The sequence below is a fragment of the Copidosoma floridanum genome, unplaced genomic scaffold (assembly GCF_036245765.1).
Source record: "Copidosoma floridanum isolate Cflo_tuat_1 unplaced genomic scaffold, Cflo_Japanese_pri ptg000030l, whole genome shotgun sequence".
Classification (NCBI taxonomy): Eukaryota; Metazoa; Arthropoda; class Insecta; order Hymenoptera; family Encyrtidae; genus Copidosoma; species Copidosoma floridanum.
Window position 1 is genome coordinate 30599631 of NW_028321907.1, and position 21341 is coordinate 30620971.

The 21341-nt window shown below is 32.6% G+C and overlaps 1 protein-coding gene across 1 annotated transcript in view; it reads left to right on the forward strand.

Moving 5' to 3' along the window:
- Nucleotides 1-21341, forward strand: part of bchs (WD repeat and FYVE domain containing 3 bchs) — a 1547413-nt gene that overhangs the window by 1394458 nt on the left and 131614 nt on the right. Inside the window, exon 44 of the mRNA XM_089597159.1 lies at nt 13685-13939. Coding sequence (XP_089453285.1) covers nt 13685-13939 — 255 coding nt within the window. The remainder of the gene's footprint in view (nt 1-13684; nt 13940-21341) is intronic.

Below are 21341 nucleotides of genomic sequence, written 5' to 3' on the forward strand. Positions count from 1 at the left end.
CTTGGCAGAAATTTTTCAGACCGTTAACGGGTCCTTTCAGAGTACTTGGCTGGCACTTGAAGTACTAATCAAAAACGCTAATAAAAAGACATTTAGTGCTTGTAACAACCAAACAGTTACTGGCGCTTACTGGCCACTCTGTTAAATAAATAATTATTAAAATAACACAAGCGCCTGTCACCTCATGACCCGGGGCGCTTACTGGCAACTCTGTTAAATAAATAATTATTAAAATAACACAAGTGCCTATCACCTGATGACCCGGGGCGCTTACTGGCCACTCTTTTAAAGAAATAACTAATGAAATAACACACGCGCCTATCACCTGATCATCCAGCTTTACTTGAAATACTGCATGTAATAAGTAAGTGCATATAAATTATGAACATATTTCAAAAAACAGAGAAGAAACAAAAAATTGGTCCATCAAGACAAATCAGTAAGCCATTACGTACCAGTAAGTACCCAAAAAGTATTTGCTAAGTACCCGTTTAGGTGGCTCCTCACTTTGGATCTATACAAGAAGAGTCTAGACTAGATTAAGAACTGTAGTACATTTGCTGAGATATCATATAACTTACGACATACATTTCACGGTCCTCCATAAAACACTACGTTATAGAGTCAATTTTCAAATTGATTTTTTTCAAAAATTGTGGTGGTAACATGGTCTGAAATTGTGGGAGAAGACTTATTGCACCTTTATAAACTATTCCTCAGAAGATCATTTCATTCTTTAGTGTTATTATTCAGTGAGAAGCCACCTCAACTGCTCGAAAAGTACTCGCTAAGTACTAACCCAGTATTTACCAAGTACCTGAAAAGAATCTACCAAGTACATGCCAAGTGCCTATGAAGTACCTAACATATGCCCACCAATTGCATGGGAACTACTTGCCTAATGCCCGACAAGTACCAGCCAAGTACTTTGTTTCTGTCCTTTGCTCAAACTGTAAAGCCCCCTTACGGTTTCATAAGGATTAATATAAAAAATGATGCCATTATAAAAAAAATCCTAACTTAGCGTATAAGTATTTAAATTTAATTGCATTTTTGAAACTGGTAGGTCCAGCTTTTCATTAAAATAAACAAAATTTTGAAAAACTGTTTCAAACTATGGCATTTGTGAAAGCTGCGGTGGTTGGAGCTTGTACCCGCACCGTGGGTGGTTGGAGTGAAATAAAATAGTTTCCGTGGGCCAAAATGCTGAAGAGAACACCTCGTAAAAAAATCAAGGGTAAGTTTCCGAATAAAACCTACAATGGGTGACGTTAATGAAAACTTAGTACCCCAGGCACTAACCTTTCTGAGGGAATCTACTGCTAGTTCTGACCTAAAGAAAGCTCAGACGACTGTTGTTGGCCGCACGCATTCTAGGGAAGGCCACAAAAGCGTCCAGAACGAAAGCGAGGTGATAACCTCTAGTAAAAAACACTCACAGAATGGCTTCATATTCCTGCCCAGCCATGAACGAGACAGGCTACTAAGCACTGGAAGTGGTGTGAGTGACGTTAGTGCTGCCTTTTTCCGTAATAAAACCGAGATGGATCTTGAATATAACAAGAACTTAAGATTAGAACTTACTATAAAGCAGATAAAGAAGGACACCATATTTACAGAACTCTAGGAAATGATCAAAGATATGGTAGAAGCAGCAACAACGATGTACACAAAAACAGCAATGCTAATAAAATATGGTATGAAAATGGCGTTGAACCTTCTGCATAAGTTTAAAGATAGCCGTCTAGGAAGATCATGGAAAACCTCCTAGAACTTGAGCCGATGATAATCTGATGCAAAAAACGTACAGATCAGTAGAAAGGGAGAGAATCACACGCTCTATCCAGTTTAGATTCGTGAAAAGTGTGCTGACAGGCAAGTGGAATAAGAACCTAGAAGCCCCGAAGGAGACCCCTAACCCCCCTTCTCAAAAAAGAAAAAAAATCTGAGAAAATCAAGATATTATCCCTAAGATAAGAATTAATGGTATTTACAGTGGCAAACATGATAATGCCAGAAATGGGGAGGAGGGAGTTCTCGTAAAGATCGTGGAAGGGCAGAGTTTTTCCGAGGTCCTGAAGAAGATGAGGACTGATTTTCAGCCAGAAGAAGAGGAGATTAATGTCAAAGGAGTGACACTTCTAGGAGTAAATAAAAGAGGGCAGAAGATAGCTTTGGTGAATACTGGAGAGACTAATGCCAGATATATAGAAGAAATGGAGAGGCTGTTAATAGGCTTCACAAGCTGCCAAGTAAGAAGATGGGTTAAAATCCTTAGACGCTACCAGTGTCTGGGGTATGGACACATAGCCCGAAATTACGACAAGGAGGATCAGTCAAAGCTATTTTTTTGATGTGACAGTTGCAATCACCATAAAAAAGATTGCAGGGAGAAGACCAGATGTTTTGCTTGTGGAACAGAAGGTGCCAAACACAGAGCACGGAGCGGCAGTTGTCCAGCATTTAGAAAGGCACTAGAATAGGCCAAAAGTTAGGTGTCTACTGTATGCAGACAGAGTTTAAGAGGATAGAAGCTAGATGACCATTACAGACCCAAGCTGCGCTGACTTACCCGAGCCATCAGCAACGGAAGCAACGAAAATCGATGTTTCCGTAAAACTGTAGACGACCAGACAGAATAAATAGAATAGAAGAAAACATCTCGACGGTAACGACACTCCGATAGAAGGCCATGTCAATGGTCAACACTCCGTGGCCCTAGCTCGAAGTATTAATACGAAAACGGATTTTGAGCCAGGTGTCCCAGGAGATAGGTCTTGCTAGTTTAGTAGATATTCAGTCATTATCGTGAACACCGTAGTAAAAAATAAGCATTTATAGAAGAGTCCGTACAAGAGTGAAAGTAGTGGTTGACGTTGAAACTGAATTTTTCACCATTTCACGTGTTCACAAGAAAAGCTCAAATATTAGCGCTATTTTATAAGGTAAAATTGCATTATGTGGCAATAATTGAAACTAATACTTTAGTCAAGGGGCGATTAAAATATCAACATAGACGTATAGAAAATTCCTTGTACCATACAACTAATATCTAAAGGGTCGTTGTTGATACTACAATTGCTACATGCGATCCAACTCGTAGACTACAAAAAAAACAGTTGCAAAATTAAAATTCATGAACATCGTCAAAATAGCGTATAAAATTATTTCGCTTGTATCTTGTAAATGAGATTAGATGAAAATAAAACTAATATCGTGTGGAGCGGGAAATTCCCTACCAATTTGTTTATTTACTGTTTTTATAATACTGTGGCACTATTTATTCATAAAAGTATTAAATAAAAATGTTTTCATCCAACGTGAGAGGGCGTTAAACAAAGGGCGTGTGTACAAACAACTATCAATATGTGTAAGTACAGATTAACGTGAAAGTATGTGTTTACATTAATTTATTTTTATCTTAAAAATTTGTGCGTATCTCGACTTGATAGGATCATAAAACTTTATTATACTGACGAAATATATAACGTTATAAGTCTATTTATCTATAAAAGGATACTATTACTTTATTTACATTACCACTTATGATAAGTTATCGCTATAATATTTGCAATGTAATTATAATAACTGTTATGATCATTAGTAAGTAATGAGTGAATACAATTGTATTACACTTATGCTGATTCATGATTTTGCAGCTGACCCTTGTACTATTCATGCAATCACATCTAATGGTTTTATACATGACAGCATAAAGAGCAGAAGATATTTACCTTGTAACATCCAACCTTAATATCACCAGCAGTATAGTAGCAAACGTTTTTGCGTGTGCATGGATATACCTATGTATACAGTTCTCACTGCTTACCGACTAAGCTCAATGACAATGAGGCATTACCACACGTACATGCAAAAGCGCCATAGCCTTTCAACTTCGTTTCGAAGTAGTTTGGAATTATTTTCAATCGCCTCTCATTAAAAGCTATTTGCCCTAAAAAATTCATTGCAATGGGGTTCGTTTCAGAAAAAATTTCTCTACATGCTGTTCTTGAGAAATGCCACCGTTACAAACCAGCCTATATATATGTATCTTACATTAAATACAAATAATCTTAAAATTTTCTCTTTAACACGTATATATCTAACAGCACGATAAATATTATTCAAATCACTTGATTGGTTCCGTAAGTCAATTCATAAAAATTAGCCTTCCTTTTTGGGCAGTACTTACACAGTTTGTACTTTTGTGTAATAAAATTAGTATCGAAGCATACGAAAAGAAATAAGCAATTTAAACTTTTTAGATGGCTTGTTACCAATATCACAAAAAAAATCTCAGTGCACCGTACTTTATTTTTATGTATAAATTAAAATAAAATGAAGATAAATTTATGTTTATCTTACTAGCAGTTTGATAAATTCATGATTTATAACTTTTTTCTGTGTATAAAGTACATTTTTTGCGTCCTAACCAATGTGATGAAATGTACACAAATGTGTATTAAAATTAAATTTTTGAGGATTCGATAAAAATAACGTCGATAAAAGCTAACAGGGTATCTCAGTACAAAACAGTATCAGTCAGAATTACCTAAATGACATTGGCACATACTTACAATAATATTAAAATACATGTGACCAGCATATCATATTCACTTACATTTATACATGTATATATTAGTTAATTTTTAAGTTTTTGTCTCATCGAAGTTTGTTAACAAAATAATATGTATACATGTATGTGTATGAGTAGGTGTCAGGATCCATAAAAGTTAGAAAAGTGTCAGTAAGATTTTACAAAAACGGTGTGGCAGATATGGGGGGTGGGCGCTAGAGGTTGAGAATAACTCGGTACAGGGCATTTAGGTCTTTGGAAGGGTGGGTTGCAAGGAATTTGTGGGTGACTATTTGGTTTTAGGGGGCTTGTGTAGAATAACTTACACAAATATCTATAGGAAACAGGTTAATATAAATATATGTCTGTGGCATATATATACACACATGTAAATAAAATTTATACACATACACGTACAAATACATGTTTGATACACCCATGTATGTATACATTTTATGGTCCGTGAAGATCGGTAGAGTCTTCGTCAGGTTATCCAAAAGTAGTATGATGAGCGGATGGTGGAGGGGCAGTTATGAAAAAATGTGTAGAGGCCATGGGGGTCTTTAGTGGTTTTTGAAGAGTTTGTAAGGGGTGGCAGGGGATTAAAACAGACACGAAGTGTAAGAATAAAGAAGAAAATAACGGAATCTTACCTTGTGTGGAGGGCTGGAGAAAGGTGATCAGGAGTCTTAGGGACGCTGTCAGGAATTTTGTGGAATGTCCCATGAAATTAACTGTATAATATAGGAAGATGTGTATGTTTATACATGTATGTATATATACATATACATATTGGGGCTTTCCATCTCTACCGAGTTTAAAAAAGAATTTTTTCTCCAAACTTTGGTTATAGACAGCACTAAGTTAACAAATTACTTCCAATATTTTTTCTCACATATAAGCTGTTAGGACGGTAAGAAAATTGGAGTTTTTTCTTGGACCGCTGCCTTGTCAATTTTGCTGTAAAATAAATGTGAAAAATAAATAATCCTAAAAATAACTACTTCATAGTAATTTTTCCCGTAAAACACGAGTAACACATGAAAAAAAATTCAGATTATGTTTTACCATTGTTTCAGCATTTCAAACTTTCAACCTCAAATTATGTAACGATTAACACAACCATTTTTACGTTAATTTTTTCAAATTAGTTTTTTAGTTTACTTTACACACAATTTATTGCGTAATGGTAATCAACCGGGAATAGGCCTACAAATGATCTTAAAGTTAAAAAGATATGATTTGTTGTAATATCTGATACTTAAGGGGGCTCCTTCACGAAAGTCCCCAAACAGAGAAATATTATTTTTTGTAAATAAAAGTCTACTGAATTTAATGGTGGTCTAAATTATATTTCGAATGGGTCAAAATTTTGAGAAATCCGAGCTCAAAGTTGTAACTATTAGCACGTGTTCCTATGGGGCAGCGTGAAAAACAATTTGTTTTCATTTATAATAAACCTAAATTAAATGTCCCAGCAGACTGAACACATACGTTTTGTAGATGAAGTCTTCCTCTGTAATATGCTGTATTAAAAATTGTGGATAAAGGATTATTTTAGCGAGATATTTGTGATGGAAATAAATAAATAGTGTCCGAGAGGTCAGGAGGTCACGTTGGTAGCAGACGTACTTGTTCACGACATATATATACCATATACCTATATACCTATATATTACATCGCTATACTACACCAACACAGGTGGTCTGGTCTGGTGGTGTACCCTCGTATGCACTAGACTGGTCAAAACAATAATTAATTTTTCGTACAAAGTTAAACTACAGACATAAATATCATTTTTTCCACTTCATACGTTATTAAAAATATCATAATGATTTTCAGACACATTTGTTTATTGAAAAACAAAACTTTATTTTTTGTTTGTCTTTGACCTCAGCAGTAGTCGTAGGAGCCCCCTTAAATGTCATAAGTTAGAACATAAAGACAACTTGTATGTTATCTTGGGTCATTTTTTTTGAATGTAAGGTCAAAAACAAAAAAAAAAAAAACAAAAAAATAGTCGATCCAATATGATGAAATGCATTCTTTAAATTTATAAAATTTGAATTAAAAAATCATTCTTATATTAAGTATAACAATTATTGTACTATTAACAAATAATTTAATAAAATTTTATCAGTAGAGTATTAAACATATTCCAGTGTGTAATCAAAGTATCCTTGTTACAAGAAAATTTGCATAGAATATCGTAATGTAGTTAGTAATTTAATAAAAAAATAGATGGTCTTGAAAGATCAATGTTCATTTCTACTACAATGTTCATTTAATATTAGAGACAATACATTTTAGATAAGTATGCCATTACTTTTAATAGTAATATTATACTTAGATGTAACAACATACGTAATGGCATACGTTTGTTCGTTGTACCGTTGTATGATTTTACATGATACTTTATTAGTGTTATAAGACCCCGATGAACGTATTAGAAAGGTATGCAAATGTTGTATCAGTAGTAAATCACATAAAATGACTCAAAAAATGTATTAAAAACCTTTAGCTTGTAGTTAAAAGGTATTGGTGAACGAAACATTTTAAGATTGGCTTCGGAACTCAGTGTACACCTTAAAAAAGTATGCAACATGTTAAAATGTCCTAACAAGCGTAACACTACGTAGATCTGAGATTTGCATACGTTAGTTTATAATACCGTGATTCTAGTTTTATTTCGCAAAATTATTAAGTTACATTTTTTCTTAAAATCATCGAAAAACGTATGCAAATCGATTCTCGTCCACTTTTTTTTATTTGAAATTTATCACGATATATTTGGCATACGTTAGCTAATTGTACCAAAGTACTTTTTTTCTTTACAATTTGAAAAACTCTTTGATGCGCCAATAACACGCGGTAAGCTTTTGTTTTAAATTTTAATAGCTTTGCAATGGGCATATTGACTGGTATGCTGATTGGCATACTTTGTTTGATTGTTCTCAACGGTGTGTTGCTTTCGTTTGGTCTTTATAGAATGGTGTGTGAGCCTTCAATTTAGATACAATTACGGCGAACCTGCATTCGTGAGTAGTATGCGAATATCTGTGGCTAAGGTGGGGAGTTTTAGTACACCATGCTTAGTATACGTCAAATATTACATAGATTTATAATTAGTTCTCAAAGCAATAGCATTTGAGACAAAAAACTAATTCTTCAAAAGAAAACTTTTCTTTAAAAGATATTTCGACGAAAATTATACGTAATATATTTCATTACATGACACAATTAGAACAAATTAACCTTTTGTAGCATTATGCTCATAGTTTTCTGTACAAATGTGAGAATGAAAACCCTCAAAAAATTTAAAGGCATACATTGATCTGTTTCTCATTCAACGCTTTTTTAATAATCCTACAATCAAGACTCTTTAAAAGTATATATATGGAGACAGAATTGGTACGGCTACTATGCTAGTTACAGTATAGTAGTTTGACTACGACACAGTGCTCTGGCACTTACACTGTTGTAAGCTAGTCTCCCAAAAAGTAGAGCGTAAATACCAGTGTATGAGAAGATAGTTATACTACCGATGACGGAGCGCACTTCATCTACTTTTCAGGAAAGGAAAAGGAAAAATTTATTACTAAGATGTTTGTTTCAAGATTGTTTTTAAGATGTAAAAAAGTTACATTCAAAATTAATTAAAAAGAATAAACAACCGATTTTTTTTCAAACAAAAAAGTATATGATTAGGTGTTACAGGTTTTGTACCCTATACATTAAAACTTTTTTGTTGCAAAGCACCTAGAAGCCAAGTATAATTTATCAGTTCTTTTTACGCCATAGAATCTATAAATTGTTAAGGGTAATCTGGAGATTCTTGCAGTCATTCTGATACTCGCATATTATATTTGTTACTCATCTAAAATAGTAGTTTCCACAATTCTTTGCATGTTATAAATGGAATTTGGGCTTGATTTATTCCATCAAATACAAACTATCCCCATAAACTCTTCTTTTTGCAAGCAATTTGCATTTCTTAAATTAATAGTATAACAAGATATAAAATCAAGTTAACTATAGATGAGGTAAGAAACCTTAAGTATCTTTAGACTGCCCTGAATCTCTTTTGTTTTTTAGGTTTTTAGGGTAAAATATACTCGTTAGTTATAATAAATAATGAATTTTTCAGTCTGCTAGTTTTGAAACTGTATACTCCTACTTTCAGTATTATAACAAAAACAATTTAACTGTTGATAAAGGTTTGAACTCATTTTTACCCATCGTAAATTTCATCTTATTGTGTCTGAGTGAACAAAATTTTTTTTTCATATTACAATTGCGAATTTCACTCAACTAGAATACAAGCAGTAATTATTTGCAATGGTCATAATTTTAACTTATTGTTGCTAAAAATATTTATTATTTCAAAGACGTATTTATGGTAATAAAAGTCTTTTTTTGCAAAACAATTTCTCAGATTTTATATTACATTTTTCAATGATAATTTAAAAAAAAAAAATCATGGACAGCAATATACCAATGCAAATATCTCAATTTTCAATTAAAACTCTTTTAAGAAAATATTTAACAAAGTATACGCTGTAACTACAGCTCATCCCTTTCATGGCATCTCTATACGTTTGCTCGCACTTTACAATAAGAGAAAATTTGTCTACTTAATAGTTTAATAGTTCTCCCAATGTGTTAGTGTCGCTTCTGTTCCAAGTTTGGGAGACCCAGTATCCCAATGTCAGAGAGAGTGTCTGCCATGGCGTGAAAGAGTCTCCCTACTCTAGTTTAAAATAGCTAGCCCCTCGCATGGGAGAATTCTTATAAAAATAATATCTTCGTGTACCTAACAACTTGTATAGCATTAAATGTATTCTTTTATGATAAAAGTTAAGCTGGAAATTATTTGTGCCATTATTCACGGTAAAGGATTCGTATCGTGATGGGTAAGTTTTTCAAAGAAACTTTTAAAGACCTTGGAAATACTTGTTATGCAGAACTTGCTCCATGCGATTTGGCTTACTGTGACCATTTTGAAACTCACTTTTATATTATACAATATGTATACCATATTAAAAAAGGAGTACACAATTTCCCTCACTATTTGTCTTCCTCAATGTATGCACATACACTCTTAACTATACTCTAATGTTACCTCTAATGATAAAAATTTTTTTTTGAGAAAATTTTTCATTTCCATGCCACATTATCATGTAAATGATAAGGAATTAGTTTTAAAACATTTCTCCTAAGGGACATTTAGGCAACATGGTATGATTAATACAGGAGATTTTAGAGAATTACGTGTGATATCATTTTTTTTTAACTTAAATTAAGTAATTCTTTTTGTATAAGTATTTTTCCAGTGTGTAAGCAAATAAAGAAATCATTTCAATTTGTTTGATACATGTACGAATCTCATGGATTTATGAGGAATAAAATTGGCGGAGTAGTGTTGAATTGAGGAAGAAGCACTATAATACAAATCAGCACTTTATTGCTAATCAATCACTTATCTAAACTATATAATACACAACACCTTTTAAACTCCTTCCTAACCCCAAATCAGTTACAATAAACTCAAAACAATAACTATAAACAATGCACATTACGAGTGTACAGACTAGGTGGGTGAAGTGGCTCGACCAGTAGAGTTAGATACTTACGATACTTGTATCTATCACTACGCATAATACTAGTGCTGAGAGCTCGACGATCGGAGGCGGACTGACTACTGACACAACGCTCTATTGCAGTGAACCGCTGCTTACTTTACATTACAAAGCCTGATTGGACACCGAAATACAATGTGTCGCTTAAGGATTGGCTCATGACCACTCGTTATTAACCATACGTGGGATAATTTAAATTTAATCAAGCAGAAGAATGATAAACTCTAAATACTTTTGATTCAGTCACGTGACAATTTTTTTCAGGATAGAATAGCTGATGATTCCCTTTATAAACATATTATAAATTTCTAAACTTGAAAGCCAATTAACAGGATCGTTTCAGGAGGAAAAGAAAATAATTCTAGGTCTATGGAAATTCAAAGTGATCAGTGATCCGTTGGGGGTGAAATGTGAGAAAATAAATAAATACAAGTAAAGTGTATTTAAACTTTCTTGCGTTGATTTATTGATGCGCAACGTTTCGCTGACAATATGCGTCAGCCTCATCAGGCTACAAAATTAAATTTAAAAACACACAATGAGTGATCTGGAAGGTTCAAACACAAAAATACAATAAATTTTTATGTAAATTGTTACCGCAGGTACGCGAGAATTCGTAAGTTTGGTTGACTTACTCGTCACCTGTCGTGCTGTCGACTGACAATAAATTACAACAACAAGCCAGCGCTTATATAGGCGGAGCCGCAAAGGTAGACGGTAAACGGCGATGAACTCGATCGGGACATTTAAACTTTCGTAGTAAAGGAAGGTATGCTCTATTAAAGGAAAGCACATCCTCCTTTCTATTGATGTTGTGTTTGTCGAGTTTTATATAAAGCATTTCGGAAATAATTCTTTTTTTATAATTGGATTCTTTGTCAAAGATTTTAAAGTTATCCCAATCGAATTCATGGTCAAAATTGATTTGGTGTGCACAAACAACGGAATCGGAGTTTTTACTTTTCATATGTTCACTGATGCGGACCTCCGCCGCTCGCTTTGTTTCACTCACATATGACGCAGGACAATTTTTACAATAAAACTTATATACTACATTTGTCTGTTTATCTTTATTCGTTGTATCTTTTGCTAAGCGGACGATATGCTGCAGTTTATTGTTAATAAGAGGGTAAGTGTGAATATTGTAGGGTTTTAACGTGGTTGAAATTTTTTCAAAATTATTGTCAATGTATGGTAAGCCAATTTTGCAGAGAGGGTAGGTGTTTGTAGTGCTTCCGTTATGATTACTATATTTGTGTCTTTTTAATCTGACCTTTATGTCTTTATTAATAAAGTTAAGAGGGTAATTGTTTTTTATCAACAGGTTTTTCACCCTAGCAATATTCACACCGTGAAAACGTGTACTGGCAAGTAAGATCGCCCTATCAACCAAATTAAAAACAAAATTCTCTTATAGCTAACTGGATGACCAGAAAAATAATTTAAGATTCGTCCGGAAGAAGTAGGTTTTTCAAACCAGTCAAAATTAAAATAATTAGAATTTCTTATTATCGTCAAGTCTAAAAAGTTGAGTTTCTTGTCAATCTCCATTTCATATGTAAATTGTAGTTTGGGATGATATGAATTAAAAATATTTGAAATTTGGTCAATATGGTCAACATTAATAAAAAGTAATACATCATCCACGTAACGAAAATAATAAGATGGAATAATATTATAGTTATTTTTTAAGATGGAGAGACAATCATTTTCCAGGTCGTCCATTACAAGGTCAGCAAACAAAGGTGAAATAGGAGAACCCATTGGCGTGCCGAAAATTTGTTGATAAAAAATGTTGTCAAAAGTAAAAAATAAGAGAGACGATAGGACGTAAAGGGGCATCGACCTTGTAAACTTTCGGCAAGCCATAACATTTAGCTTGAGTTGTATCTGTGAGCAACAAAGCGTTGGGATGGTATGTTCTAGAAAGGAAGCCGTTAGAGTTGAGATTCTTTAAAATGTTAGAGGTTCTCTTTTGTAGAGAGTTTAATGGGTTTTTTGAAATAATTTTATACGTCGATTTATCAGACAGTAAATTATGCATTCTTTCCGTATAGTCACTTTTTTTGAGACAAACCGTAACATTGCCTTTGTCAGCAGAGGTGAAAAATATATCGGGATTTTTGTTTAGAAAATTTTTTGTTGATTTTAAATTTTTTGTATATTGGCGGTCCTTTCTAGAAATAGCTGGCTTTTGTTTACAAGCATCAACCATTTATTGACAATAATTTTGAAAAAATTTCAACCATGTTAAAACCCTACAATATTCACACTTACCCTCTTATTAACAATAAACTGCAGCATATCGTCCGCTTAGGAAAAGATACAACGAATAAACAGAAACAGACAAATGTAGTATGTAAGTTTTATTGTAAAAATTGTCCTGCGTCATATGTGGGTGAAACAAAGCGAGCGGCGGAGGTCCGCATCAGTGAACATATGAAAAGTAAAAACTCCGATTCCGTTGTTTGTGCACACCAAATCAATTTTGACCATGAATTCAATTGGGATAACTTTAAAATCCTTGACAAAGAATCCAATTATAAAAAAAGAATTATTTTCGAAATGCTTTATATAAAACTCGACAAACACAACATCAATAGAAAGGAGGATGAGCTTTCCTTTAATAGAGCATACCTTCCTTTACTACGAAAGTTAAAATTTCCCGATCGAGTTCATCGCCCTTTACCGTCTACCTTTGCGGCTCCGCCTATATAAGCGCTGGCTTGTTGGTGTAATTTATTGTCAGTCGACAGCACGACAGGTGACGAGTAAGTCAACCAAACTTACGAATTCTCGCGTACCTGCGGTAACAATTTACATAAAAATTTATTGTATTTTTGTGTTTGAGCCTTCCAGATCACTCATTGTGTGTTTTTAATTTTAATTTGGTAGCCTGATGAGGCTGACGCATATTGTCAGCGAAACGTTGCGCATCAATAAATCAACGCAAGAAAATTTAAATACACTTTACGTGTATTTATTTATTTTCTCACATTTCGCCCCCAACGGATCACTGATCACTTTGAATTTCCAAATTCACCGGAGGGCACTGATATATACTAACAAATCAATTCTAGGTCTACTTCTTTTCCTAAAAAAAGCTTCCTTTTTTTATCTTATAACGGTTAAATAAAAAATAATTTTGGATTATAATAAAACAACTGTAATAATGTAAATCAAATTGCTTAAAGAGTCTTACTTTTACACGGTAAAAAGTCCAGTCAAATAGGTTTAGCCAGCTTTGAAGTATAAATAAAACCACAAATTGTGTATGTGTTTGTATATAAATGTGTATTTAAATCAATTTTTAACTATTGCTTCTAAGCTTATTTTATCACTTGTTATCTATACTTACTTAGGAACAACTGTAAAATGTAATCAGAACTTTCGTTACTTTTGTAGTTAATATTTATATTTTTTTTTGAATTTCTTAGTGTTAATAACTAATAACTTTGATTATTGTAGGAAAAATAGCAATTTAGATGCAGATACAGATTTAGTTATGAGAACTAGTAAAAGTGACACAAGTCTTACAGATGGTTTTGTTATGGTCACAGAGGCTGACATTAACTGTAAAAAGACCGATTCTCAAAATATTTTAAAAAAAGGATTTAGATGGCAGCGACAATTGGTGTTCAAAAATAAGCTTACTATGCATACTGCTTACGATCGCAAGGATAACAGAGAACCAGCTTCCATAACTGCACTAGCAGTTTCAAGGTATGGTAAAGTTGAAATGTATGTTAAGTCAAATCAGAACTTGCAAAGCTTGTAAGCCTTATATTATACTACGATTGAAACAAGTGTTTTGTTTTTTATAGAACAAGAATAGAAAACATTCATAATCTGTTTGAAAAAAAAGTACTGGAGTTAATTTGCCTGTTTTTTACGCCTTTAAATGTATAATAATAGTATATCTTTTTTAACAACCGTATTTTAGTGTAAAGTCTTACTGTAAAACAATTACTCCGTAAATACGGCCTTTTTTGACTGACACGTTTTTTTGTTAGATTAGTTGGAAAAATCCCATAAAAAAAATTTTGATATTCGGATCGTAATCATATACAATCGTTGTGAAGTGCAGGACACTAATGAAATATCAATGTTTTGGATATCTTTATAACTAACAAATAAATAACCTAAAGCGTCTGTAGAAATACTCCAATCGTAGCTCTTGTATGGTACAACAATATCCCTTAAAAAGGATGTTATTTTTAAAGCTGTTTCTGTATAATTTATTAATAAGCGAATTTCTAATACTGCTCTTTCGTTTGTTTTTCTTACTTTGCAACTGAACCAATAATCTAATTATTTACGATTGTAGCTCATACTGTAGATCTTTTGAATTCCTACATTTTCTTTTACGTGTAATTTATTAGTAAATTGGACAAAGAAAATGCTAGAAACAGAAAATACCTTTATAAACCGTAATTATTTCATTATTTTTGTTAGTTTTTCACAGGTCAAAAAAACTTGCTCATTTGCTTAAAAATTTTTTGAACTATTTTTGACTGACGTACAAAAAAGTAGTGTAGAATAAAGGTTCATAATATTTGTATAATTATTGATACGAAGAAAATTTGTTTAATGTTTAAGTTTTATATACCTACTTCATAAGTCATAAGTAATTCTACATGAATTAGTAAAACTAAATGTTTTTTGAACTAATTTTTTAAAGACTTTGTGTAAATTATAATATAAATATTGGAGAAAAAAAATTGAAGTATGCCCTTTGCGTAGTATGTTTTAATATATTAGTTTTATATGGTAGTGATATAAAGGCATCAATGGAATTGAAGAAGAACAACGGAACGACTTTTACCCTACATTATTTTTCGACCAACTGATCAAACAGTTCTATCTTACAAAGCTCTGGGCATACTATAAAACTATGTAAAAACTAGAAAGTGAAAGAAGTATTGTCAAAGAAAGTTGAAAAACATTTCGTACAGTTAGCTTTAGGTTTAAATTAATTACAGTGGCTCAGTTTTTTTTAAAGTCTTCGAGTCCAGGGCCATAAGAAGCTTGCAAGGATACAGTTTGCCTTAAAATTTAATTTCAAGGTATGTTGACTATTCCTATCTTAAAAGGGGGATATAGGTCGCCTCATAGGTCGAAGCCATATTGAAAGCATAATCTTGAAGAAAAAGCAATGATAATATACTTACTTACTAGATAAAAAGCTTATGATGCAAGGGTGAAAAAAGTTTTTGGTACTTTTAATTTACTTATAAATAATGCAGGGATGTAAAGTTAACATGTTAACATAACAGTTCACAGGCAATGTCATTAAATACCGTTGTGGAGTAGGGTGGTGCCTTTTCCACTGATATAACTGATACATGTTCGCTAAATGAAAGATTTTTACACCATCTATAGAATCTAATAGTTCTTTTAAAAACTTATACTTGGGTTGATCTAAAGATTTTGAGTACAAATAAATATTCTTAACTCTCAATCTATTAGAGTGTGTATTAATAGATAGTGAGCTATTCGTATTTCACAGTTTGATGGACCGCAAAAAACAGCTCTTATATTATCGGGTAGCAAATCACCGTGGCATTTTAGTTTCTTGTCTTGTTCAACAATATAATTAACATTTACGATGGAAAGTAAAATATTCTGTTCCACGAAGCTCATGTCAGCTGTATGCTGACTCAACTGAGACTAAAGTGATAGTGTCATTAAAATATTATGAAACATTAAATAAAACTTTTTTTTTTCAATTATGAATAGCGTGCTGATTATGGTTACGGAATCAGTTTACGTTTCACACATGTGAAGAGATGATCACGTATTGACAAAAAGGTTTTGGTGTCATAACTACAGCCATAAACAAACTACCAGTAGAGCTGCACGTACCAGGATATCATTAATGTAGACAGGGCACTCAACTAGCTAAGAGATTAGCCCGTAAAGATCTGGGCATCAACTTATTGGATTAAGCTTGTAAGCAACACGATATAACTTATTCTCAAAATTCTGAAAACAGTATGGCTAGAAACGTAGCAGATAAAATTATTTCAGATAAGGCTTTGTGAAGCTTCAAAGCTAAAGATTCAAGTATTAGTGAAAAAGGTATCACTTTTGCTATAAGCAGCGCAATGAAAGTGTAATCTAAAATAGGAATGGGTTTTTCGAAAAACAAAAAAACAAAAAATAAAAAAAAAAAGAAAGATGGAAAGATAGTGACTTTAGATAACTTAATGTAAAGTGCTAAGAAGTCTATGGTTACAAGTAAATGTGCTCGTAAAGTTGTAAGTCTGTTTTAAAAGGAGCTCTAGCAGCCATAAAAAAAGCTGGTGGTGAGAGAAGTATTAGAACAAACTCATGTTACACATACATCAAATAATTAGAGATTTTTTTCCATACGTCGTACCCACATTTGCAGATTTAAGTGCTGCAGGAGCTATTGCTAATGGTATGAGTGGTATAAATAAGACAATAAATCAAGTAAACAAAGCTAATAAACAGCTTGAAAAGAATGCAAGACACAATGGAAAAGATAAAATCTTTTTTACTTGGTAAAGGCCTCTTCCTAAAGCCACATAATAAAGGTTTAGATTTATACTTGAAACCAGGAAAGGAATTAAAAAAGAAGTTTGAAGTAAGACTGCCTAATCGAGCTCTCACATATAAAGATATTATGAAATTTGCAAAAATATTAAAAATATAACATTTTCGAGGAATATTCATTAGAAGCGATGTGCTATTTAGTGGTCCACACCAAAATGAATCAGCTATTGTTAATCTAGATGATAAAAAAGGTTTTGTTACTTATTTAAATGCATACAAAGAACAAGGTGATGACGTAACATATTTTGATAGTTTTAGCGATTTTCAACCACCGCTAGATAGATACGATGTTATACCTCGTTGTTGGTATAATTAAGTATAATTACAAAATATGTCAAGAATTCAACACTTGTGATAGAAAAAAATGTAGTATTTATCGATGAACGGTCATGAGAGACGCATTCACTTTAAGTTTATCTAGTACATCATCCGTTCTCGAAGCACAATATTTTCCTCTGATTAAGCTTTCGCTGCAAAAAAATTATGTTCTTGACTTGGTGGAACTACTGAAATTTAATCTTATACCTTATATTGACGAGAGTAATGATAAATTTTACATGAGCAAAGAGGTGGTAACTTCACCAACAGGCAGCTATGAAATTCAAAATACCGAAAATTTTCTCATCAACATATTAACACCTGTAGATATTTCAAAAACTGTAACGCCAAACAATATTACGCTTCGTAGCGTCATTCTGTGTGGCCATCCAATTAATTTTTGACTAGAAGACTCGTTGGGATTATTTTTAAGGTTTTACAAAACGCATACTCAACTTATAAGTCAGATAAACCTGTAATGATTCTTAACGTAAATGCACTTTGAGTTGAGCAATGCACATAACTACTGGAGCATATATAAATAAACGTAAAAATTACACAATTCATAAATTTTTCCGTGGAGTTTCTTCTGGGTATAAAACTATTAAAGGTTCATTAAAAAAATTCACCTATCTGTTGTAGTCAAGATAATAGATCTTCTTCGAATTTGGATTGTTGATCCAGAAGGAAAATTAATAAATTACTGAGGAGAAGTCATAACAATAAGGTGAAGCAATTAAAGTAAAGGAATGGGTTTTTCATACGTCGTAAAGGAAAGAAAAAAATTTGATAGAGGATATATAAAAAAAACCAACATGAGAAAGACAAATCAGTTATCTACAAATAGCCAAAGCATTAACATGTCAAAACGTATAGTTTTGAAAAAGCCTAGGCTTAGAAACGGATTGTTGGCTAAAGATTATGTGTATTTTTCCCTGCTGTTTTACAGATGGAGAAAATTCTAAGCATTCAGTCAGGTGTCACATTTGACGAATCAACTGCGCATTATGAAATTCATGCATATCAGCCTTACATTTTATCAGCATTTAACAATAGTGATGAGATTTGCATCTCAATTCAACATCAAGATTTATATATCTAACACTCACAAAGCGCTCTACATATTTGCGGACGTATTACATTCAACAATAATACTGCAGTAACGCAAACTGAGTTAGTTAATAATGCTATTTGTTATTTGTTTGAAGAAATCTGCTACACACCTAATGCAATTGAAATAGACAAGTGCAAAAATGTTGGTATAACAACTTTAATGGAAGGTTGTATACCACACTATCCAGGTCAAATTTAAAGATAGAAAACGCAGGATGGCTAGATATTACAGAAACAAACAAATTGGTATACGATAACAACTATTTTGATAATTCTATACTTTTAATCATGATACTTGGCTTTGCTGAGTACTATCGTGAAGTTGTAGTAAACGCAAAGCATGAATTAATCCTCACAAGATCGGGAAATGACATAAATGCAGTCATACAAACAGTTGCTAATGATGTTTACGAAGACTTTAAAATTACAATGACTGTAATAGAATGGCTCATGCATTCCGTTAGTGCGTCAGACTTAAAATTTGACTGCTCAATGTCATTGCAAAAGATAATGCAATTTCCATGAGTTTTCGCAATTAGAAGTTGTATAAATATCCTCTTCTTCAAACAACTATGAAACATGTTTGGACCACAAAAACATCAAATTAACTGAAAAAGCCTCGTTTTGTTGTTTAAGGCTTTCAAACAAATTGTAAAGGTCAGAAAGTTGCTAATGCTAGTCACTTTAATCATTGTAATATAAGTAACGCTAAGTTATTTTTTAACTCCCAGTACTACTCCAATGGCAATCTTAAACTCAATATTGATCATAATCCATTTTTTTATCCTACAGTATGTATAAAAATTTTAAAAATGTCTATTATGGTTGGAAAACAGAACCTTTGATTAATAAAAATTATTTTATTCCATATATGCCACTCATCGTTATTGACCGTTCAAAATAAAATGAAGCTTCAAAAAGCGCACCAGTTGATGTAAGTTTGAAATTCCAGTTAAGAGATAATTTTCCGCAAGGAATAGCTGCTCATTGTCTGATTTTACATTATCACGTAGTCGTATGTAATCTCGGCAGTGGGAATGTAAGATTAATTGTCTAAACTTGCTCATAAAAAATAAAACATTATTGATTAAACAAGCCTGGCAATTATTATGTTTTGAAAAAATTAGCAATTCTTCTATGAAGAACGTTGAACCACGTGTGTTTCTTTTTAAACCATCATTTCCTTAGCGTAAGTTAAGTCAAAAGTATAAACGTGAAAAATTATAGCTTGAGCTTTACTATAATGGATTAGATTGGAAATCTGGTAATGTTAATTATACAGAAGTTGGGAATGTACTACGAGGAAATCTCCAAGAAGCTAAAAAGATTTTTGTAGTTGAAGAACTGAAGAAAAGGTAATTTGAAAGGTTTAACTTTCAAGTTAATGACATGGTTGATTATCCAGTGTTTAAACTACCAATATAAGCAACTACATGTCCTTACCATAACACTGCGTATAAATCGATATGTGCCACCCACAATGTTAAACGAATAAAAAAAATTCCACTTTGCTATGGAGTGGGAAGATGTCACTGATTCCGAAGATGATGTATTATAAAAAGTTAACGAGACTTTTTATTTCTTGATTATCGTGACAAATAAATGTATTGAGTTTATATTATTGTTATAATTTATTTAACCTTTTCCTTAAACGAGCATAAGATTCAAACATACAAAATCAATGATTAACTTTTACAAGACAGAAACATACACTAGCACAGAGTAGAATGTATTTAAACGAATTTCAGCGTAGAGTTCTGCTTAGTTTATCACTCAGCATCAAGCGTGACGGATGCGCGCTTATGTCATAGTTCTTACGACGTTTTTGAGCTACAAAATAAAAGCCATCAGTCATTGAATTGTGCGGCCCCCTTGCCATTTTTCTACTTCACCCATGGATATGCGCTGGAACAACGATTATTAGTCGAAGAAAGTGCATGTACTTTGCTGGTTCAAGGGTGCTTGTTCCATAAAAAAATTATAGCAGCACTTGTACTCTGTTGCAAAAAATGCACACTGAATTTACATTTATAAAAATAGTACAGATGCTTATTTGGAATCCACCATAGAGTGTGATGTGATTAACACTCAGTAGTATATGATGCCATCACGATACATTCTAAGTATGGGTTATTCAACAAAGGCGTTAATGTGTGGTGCTAATAAGGCACAAAAAAGTCTACGTAGAAACAAATTTTGCACACTTAGTAAAGCTCATTAAATTAAATTATTTCTGTGCCCTTGGTATAAAGCAGCATCGAACTGGACACGAAATGATTTATAAACGCACTTAGTACTCATAAGAAGAAAATTTTTAAAATGCCTTCTTGTTAGGATATCGTTGTCGGACCTACTACTGCTAATGCTGATAGTGACTCTGAAACTGATTATAATATTGATGACAAAAAATGACTGTGCAAGCAAAGAAGAAAAAAAGTATGAAATTCAGGATAAAAAATATTAAAGTACATCTTGCAGCTTAGTGCGAATAAATTAGTGCCTTCTTATAAGTTAATAGAAACTTGCGTATAGCCTCAGTTATCCTGTGACGATTGAGCAGCCAACATCAAAAAACATGAGTCCGTACCTTAGCAAACCAAAATACGAGAGCCTTAGTGAGAAAAAGGAGGATAAAAAAAGCCAAACATCTTTAATAGAAAAGAACTTTTCACAAAGAAAGATGGATATCGTATACTTAAAAAAATCAATTATTGGTTCTTGCTAGGGCTATGAAATTTTTTTTTGTATTTTTTGAAGCTATTACAAATATATGTGTTAAATCAAATTTTTTGTCATTATTGAAATCGATTTACATACCGTCCTAACAATCTTGAACCTGGAATCTATTAACTCGCTCTATTCATTGGCAAAGTACTACGACTTCCCTTTCTTTGAGTATAAACCCGGTTAATTGATGGTGGTAACAATCGGCTAAGAATATTATCTGTACCGAGGAAACTCTAATATTTAAAATAATTAATATCAAGTTTCAAAATTTATCTATTAAATAATCAATTAATTCCTGCACAATAAACAGCAATTAATTTTTGATTATTACTTTACTGAATTCTCATTGTTCCCTGAATATTCCCTTAAGTTAATTAATTTAATGTCT